The 7,479-nt window shown below is 33.0% G+C and overlaps 1 protein-coding gene across 1 annotated transcript in view; it reads left to right on the plus strand.

Annotated features, from left to right (window-relative positions):
• The window catches only part of LOC118740202, a gene marked incomplete at its 5' end in the record, with an annotated part of 404,179 nt that extends 400,495 nt beyond the window's left edge, over positions 1–3,684 (plus strand). Inside the window, 4 exon segments of the mRNA XM_036471700.1 lie at positions 33–161; positions 249–654; positions 928–1,056; positions 2,919–3,684. Of these exon segments, the coding sequence (XP_036327593.1) occupies positions 33–161; positions 249–654; positions 928–1,056; positions 2,919–3,067 (813 nt within the window).
• Positions 3,685–7,479: the final 3,795 nt, after the last annotated feature.

Below are 7,479 nucleotides of genomic sequence, written 5' to 3' on the forward strand. Positions count from 1 at the left end.
GCGGTTGTTCATTTTTCTATTTTTCTTTTCAGATACATAAAATCTTAAACAATACGCCGGCAGCCAAGGATGGACGCTTGAAGAAGGGAGATCGCATATTGGCCGTTAACGGCATGAGCATGCGTGGCCTCACGCATCGTGAGTCTATCACCGTACTAAAGGTAAGCTTCTTGATCGAGTTGCTTTTACGACATTATATTTTTACACAAGCGCTTTACGTACTAAATTTCACAACATTCCTCTTGCAGACCCCACGCCCCGAAGTGGTGCTCGTCGTTACACGTTCCGAGTCGGTAATTGTGAAACCGCTTACCAAGAAACGCTCCTCCCTCGGCTCGCTCACTTCGCTTAATGAGAAACCCACCGAAGTGGATTATGAGAAGAAGCGCAACTATCACAAAGCCTCACGTTCTCTGGACCTAGACTTGGATATTGTTTCGGCCAGCGAAGATGCTAATGCATCTAAAACTCCCAGTACTGTATCCAGCGCGAGTCCCACACCAACTATGGCGGATAGCACTGCAGCGACGCTGGCGAGCATTCGCACACGTCGGCAGCAATCACGCGCCGACGCTAGCAAACTAAGTACGAGCGAGTTGTTGGAACGTGCCGCTGAGGCGCGTAACGCCATTGCGGCGGAAATACGAGCGCAAGGTAAATAGAGGTAGAGAGTTCGAAGGCAGCGAGAAAGAGAGAGAGACTCTCAGAAATGCTAAAAGGCTGTTTGTAGCTAACCCTCAGTTGGTTACATTTACTGGCGAAATTTTTTATTTATGCTAGACGGATTATAAATGAGATACTTGATTCAAAGAGCTGCATTTCTTACTGTGTAATCGGTATTTTTTTTTTTGAGCTCAGGGAACCTATTTTATTATACTTATGTATGGCTTAACACTTTTTTTAAATTGTCGCTTATTTTGTCAACAGAAGATGCCGCTGTCGGCTCACGTACAGTAGAGATTGTTAAGGACAGCTGTGGACTGGGTTTCTCCATTGAGGGTGGCTTTGATTCGCCGCTAGGAAATAAGCCTTTGATTGTGAAAAAGGTCTTCATGGGTGAGTATCGAAATTGCTGAAAAATATATGTGCATACTTTTAGGCGGTTTTAGCAACTTCTAAGGTAACAAGTCTCTAGTTCTTAGAACTATCTGCATATATATATCTATGAAAGCAGACCCGTTTGGACAATGCTGATCCTAAAGTAGTTTTTTTCAATATGATCAACAAAATATGGTTGTTTATTTCTATTACTGTATCGCAGAAAAGGACGATGTTAATATTTCCCAACGATGCTAGCGTGGTACGGCATTTCCGTGCAATCGTGATATTACTGCCTATAAGATAAGCTGGTTTCTCTATAACATCAATATCAACTTAAAATGCGCTGCAGTCGTTTAGCAGTGAGTCTAATCAGTATCTCTTCCACGTAAAGACTTGCCGGTTCCTTTCTGCATTCCTGAACCATGAGTGTAGATGCCCTGCCGGAAATAAATCTCGATTTTGGATTTAGCTTTCTTCCGTCTAGCGCCCGACAAGGAAAACTATCGAGCCTCAGACACAAACGTAACGCTCGCTCTAAGCAGCTACTGTTCAATGATTGAGGACTGTCTAATGAACTGTCGAATTATCAATCAGAATTCCCCCATACAGCGCCCTGATAGCTTAGCATTATATCGGAGTCGATTGTCAGAGCTGGTAGGAGCAAGAAAATCCTGGTGGGGATAGGTTGTCACATTCCAGATTCTGAATCGAAACCACTGTGTTTAAGATGAAATGACTTGACATCACGGTGCACCTAAGCACAACGGATCAATTCAAATGTCTTGATCAGCGCCTTTAAATGCAAGCACTTCAGTACCAGTTGACAGTGTGTGGTGGATACACTGGCCACCTTGGTAGGGCCGAAACCTACCTAACGTCTTGCCGTTCTCTGGATCCCGGCATCCGATTGCAATGCGACTCCACATTGAAACATTGGTGGTTCTACCCGCATTTTGGTGGTAAACCACAACCACCACCGCTAGGCAGACTCGCCCGACTCGCTCAACCTGCACAACTCGTACAGGCACAGGCTTGCGAAACTTGTTCTCATGCTCACCTGATGTTGTCCGCCCGGAGACGTTTTTACCATTTCGTCAAATTTCACCATTATACACCATTTTCACCATTTTTCCGCTTTGCAAGTCCATCCGGCGTACTTCGGGAGCATCTGTTCCCCGTGGTACCAGATTAAAGTCTCTGGTAAAACTTCGAAAGCCGTAGATTTCAGGACTTATAGGCTTTGACTGGGTACCCTGGACTTGACACCGTAGTTCCACTTACGCGCAATCCCCGAGAGGGGCTCTGAATCAAGACAGTAATACTTCACGCAGTATATGCTCTGAGCCACCAACCAACAGCATCTACAGTCCCTCCTATAACAAAGATGGTACCTTTGCGTGCAGTGTTCTATCAGGTGTCCACTGATACTGATAGTTCTTAAACCCTCCCGACTAAGCTAAACAGCCGTTTACAGACTCCACGAAGGGAAATGATAGAGCTCTCGATTGTCTTTTGCACTTACAAATATGCTAGTGAGTTGCAACCTGAAGGTCCGGCCATCTTCTTAGCAGATCTACCGTATATTCCTTGGATGGACCACAGGAAGACTTGAACAATGCAGGCCGCGTTTGACTTCAGGTTTCGCGAAAATGTCAGCACCTAACTAACCATCAAAGCCTTCATGGCCTGGAACCCACCACACGGTAACCGTATTACGGGTTCCTAATTTGTCCAGTACACTTTAACTTTAACTTAAAATCCACCAGATCAAACATTTTAGCCTATTTGTATATTCATTGTTTATTGCAAATTTATTTGTTCCTTGCTTTGTGTATATTCTTTTGTTCATTTACTTTTTTATTTTAATTTATTCTAAGGCGGCGCCGCACACAAAACTGGTCAAGTGCGAAATGGTGATGAAATACTAAGCATAAATGGTGCCTCCACAGCGAAGATGACACGCGTCGATGCCTGGAACTACATGAAACAGCTGCCCATGGGACCAGTTAAGATTGTCTTCGCTTGATGGGAGGAAGTAAATAAAGCTTATATTTTCTGTAATTAAAGAGGAACATTGAAAATGTTAACGTTGTGAAAGCTGCAACGACTTGTAATTAGGATATATACAAATTTGGGAAGCGTTTTTGTTCTAATATTTTGGTACTTATGAAAGAAAAAACACTATAAAACGTAGTGCATTAGTTATTTATAAGTTTTGCTTTACTTTAATTTTTTTTTGTGCTGAATTTTATGTAGTTTGACGATTTCTGATTTGTTCTTATAATTTATAATTTCTTTATTTTATCATATGAGTAATCTTGCTAACACATTCGTAGCCGTAAGTCTCAAAAAAGCAGTGTTTTTGTTAATAGTTTTGTAATATTTTTTTTTTTTGTCTATAAGCGACACACATACTTACATAAATGTTGAGAGAGTGTAATCAGGTATTAAAACGCAAATTAACTGAATGTTCGAGAACAAAAAATAGAAGTGGATGGGGATTTTTAATGGCTTACATTTTTATGAAAAGGGTTAATCTTGCCATTTGCAGCAAAGTGAATGCAATTTAAATATTTGTGTCTGCAGTTTTTGCCAGAAGTTGGGTAACAAATTATAAAACGGAAAATAGAAGATAAAAAAAAACAAAATAATATATTAATTAGTGGCCTCAGAACTTGCATTTACAATTTTTTTTATGATGCTTTGTAAAAAATTTATTTGAGATTGTTACCTCCTTATGTCTGTTGTTTTTGTATTGTAATACTTTGTGCAACTGCAGTTTTACTGAAACAAAGCAGAAAAACAAATGCATATTTTTGATTTTATGCAAAACACTTACAGAGCATTTACTGAAAATTAGTATTGAAATTTTTTTATTGCTGTACTTAAAGTAGGGTATATCGAATGTGAAAAAAATGAATGTCTTTAATTCTTTTATTAACCTCTGAAAGATAAAAAAATTAAATTTTTAAGTAGAAGTTGAAATCATTGTGCCGAAACTTTTTAATTGAAACCAGCGGCAAATTCATGGGACTGAACATATCTTGCTTTGAACCCAACAATAAGTTATAGTAAAAAATTTCCAAAAAAAAATAAATCCATATCACAGCAAAAAATGTTTCGACTAAAACTTTTTCAGCTATTTAAGCAGATAAAAGAAAATAAAATTGAAAATGCTTTGTAAAAACTTTAAATTTTATAAACTTAAAAAGTATAAAATCCCATAAAAGTTGTTTAATCTTTTATTCAATAACTAGAAAAGAGTTAGTGGAAGTATTTTCTGCCTTTTTTCAATTTTGATCGTTCATGAAAAAAAACTAAATTATAAATTTACGAATGTGAACATTTTAAAGATAAATAATTTGCAGTAATTTTTTTCGTCTTTAAAATTTAATATCTGTATTTTCATCTTCTGAAAAACAAAATGCATTTTCCACTAACTACCTACATATTTAATGATTTTCTTCTTATTGTTATAAATTATGTTTTAAACTGAATAATTAAATGAATAGTAAATATTTTCATATCTATACGGGACTTTAAATTTTTCGCAGTTATAAAAAAAAATATAATTCAAAATAGTCGATACTTAAAATTATAAGAATTCAACTTAAAAAAATAATAATATGTTCTAAGCGGCTAGCGCCATCAGTTTTGTAATATAATTATTATTAATTATATGTCATGTAAATAAACAAACAAACTAAAAAACTAAACTTTTTTAATAAAAATTTATATTGAACTTAAACCAAATGAAAATTTACACAACATCTTGTGTGAAAAAACTGCATAAAAGCACAAAGTTTTAATATCAAAACTCACAACAATAGAGAATAAAAAATTTCATTTCGTTGAATTAAAAAAAAACTTTTTAAATTTTTACGTTAAAAATTAAAATTTACATATTTTAACGATTAAAACAAAAACTGAAATTAAATTGCAAATTAATAAATTTGAATAATTAAAAAATATTTAGTAAGTTCACCAAAGATTTTCAAAATTTAAAAATCTCATTTTTGTCAAGAAAAGAGAAAATAAACTACAAGGTATATTTGAATTGTTTTGTTTATAATTAAACAATTTACTATCCATATAAAAACTCAAAATCTACTTTTATAATTGCGAAGAGAGCAAATAAATTAAAATATTTAATGAAAAAATCAAATTGAAAAAACTTCTTTGAAAACTAATATTTCAAAGATTTTTTTTTAATTCCATTCAACAACTTTATTAGAGCTAGAGGCCGTGTTTTGATGAAAATTTATGTAGAAAAACAACAAAAATTTATATATGCAAGAGGTTATAGTTGTGATTTCTTTCGATTTTTTTAATTCTAAAACTCTTTGTAAATTTTATTACTAAAAATTTTTATTTAGATATTTGATTTTTTGACTTTAATTTTAGTCTACTTCTTTTTAGTTTGTTTAAACAAAATTTTTAATTGAAGTAGAAACAAAGAACATAGTGAAAGAAAATTTCAAAATTGAAATAGTCAAAATCTTTTTTTTTAAAACCAGCACAAAAAATTAAAAAAATATCAGGTAGTTTCTGATATTTGTTTAATTTGGAGGTTTTTAGTAAAGTGTTTAGATCTAAAAAAATATTATAATTTTTAAAAATGTTTGAGTTCCAATTTAGTGTCTTAAAATCGTTTGATATGTTCAAAAACAAAAATCTTCAGAATTGAAGGGAAAACACTTTTTTTCTTAAATATTATAGATACATTTTTTATAATTATAACATACCATATAAAAAATGTGTTTCAAATTCTTTGAATTTAATAAATTTACAAAAATTTTCAAAATTAAAAAATCTAAAATTTGTTTATCTTAAAGAGAAATAAAGTTTTTTCTTAAAATAGAAATAATTTTTTTATTTTAAAAAGTTGATTTTAATAAGTAAAAAATTTATGTAGATGGGCAATTTTTTAAAGCAAATAACGCCCATTAATGCACAAAATAAGAATATCATAAAGTCCTTTAAAAAATTAAATTAAATTACAAAGCCCTTAACGCCCTCTTTTCAAAAGTGTTAGCAGACTATTTTCGTACATAATTATGTTCTTTTAAATAGGTTTCTTCCACTAAATTCCACTTTTGTTCTCGACATGTGTCAATCGGCTTACATATGTATACACCATAACCTATGGTAGGAAAAATCAAAAATTTTCATTAAAACAACACTTGTTTGCTTGTCTCAACATTTGTAGCGATGTCCTAAATAAAAAAATCTAAATAAAATAATAACAATAGCAACATGAAATCGAAAACAAAGCGCGCATAAATATGTATTGCGTCATATTCAGGTGCGTGCTACTAGGCGTATACGTAGGCTTTTCGTAGTTTTACACAAATAGACGCAAGAGCGCAGGCAACTGTGCTTATAAGAAACTTAAAACTAACATAAAAATAAAATAATAACTAACTTCATAGATACACGTATACTGCAAGTTTTAAACGCTGCTGTTAGATGTGTATGACATAATTTGTGAAAAGTTTATACGATTATTATATTGAAAATATTTATATATAAATACAAATACATATTTACGTTATAATGCTACAAACAAAATTGTGTTATAAATATCTATAATACATAAACTTATATACCAGCATATAATTATTATATACTTAAACAGACAATATATACATGCATACATATCTACTATACCTATAAATAAATATTGTATGTAACTATTATCAATGAGATACTTATTAAATAAATTAACTATTTACCAATTAAAAAATAACAAATGTTTGATTTTATTGAATACTACTTAATTGACTTAACAAAAGAGTAGTAACGTTAACCTTTTGAAAAATATTTGTCTAAACGGCTTCGACCGGTTTCGACAGAATACCCACACTGGTTTACAGCAAAAATGCACACTGGATGCCACTATCCAATTCCTATGTAGAATTGCTCGCTGACTGCGAAAATCGATTTAATTTTTTTTTCTATGGATAACTTTCCGAGATATTTGCAAGTTACCGTTATTCAACTAAAAAAAGTGGTTCCACTTAATTACGTGCTTATGCTCTCAGTACGAAATATGGCAAAAAAAAGCTAACAAATTCTCCACAGACGTGATATACATCCCTTTACGATAGGTCTGATAGTTTCTGGGGAATTAATTAATCATTCCAATTTTGTTTTGTTTTTTTTTATGAAAAAATTTAAAAAGTTCAAATTAAACGGGGGAAAAAAATTAATTCTGTTCCAATTTTTTTATACCCGAGCGCACTTGTGCACAAGGGTATATTAATTTTGTTCACATAACGGTTGTTTGTAACAGCCAAAACGAATCGAGATAGATATAGACAAATGTATACATAAATGATCAGGATGAAAAAAGAAATCGATTAAGCCATGTCTGTCTGTCCGTCCGTCCGTCCGTCTGTCCGTCTGTCCGTCTGTCCGTCTGTCCGTCTGTCCGTC

This window comes from Rhagoletis pomonella, unplaced genomic scaffold (genome assembly GCF_013731165.1).
Source record: "Rhagoletis pomonella isolate Grant_MI unplaced genomic scaffold, Rhpom_1.0 Rhpom_scaffold_00005, whole genome shotgun sequence".
In the NCBI taxonomy this organism is placed as follows: domain Eukaryota; kingdom Metazoa; phylum Arthropoda; class Insecta; order Diptera; family Tephritidae; genus Rhagoletis; species Rhagoletis pomonella.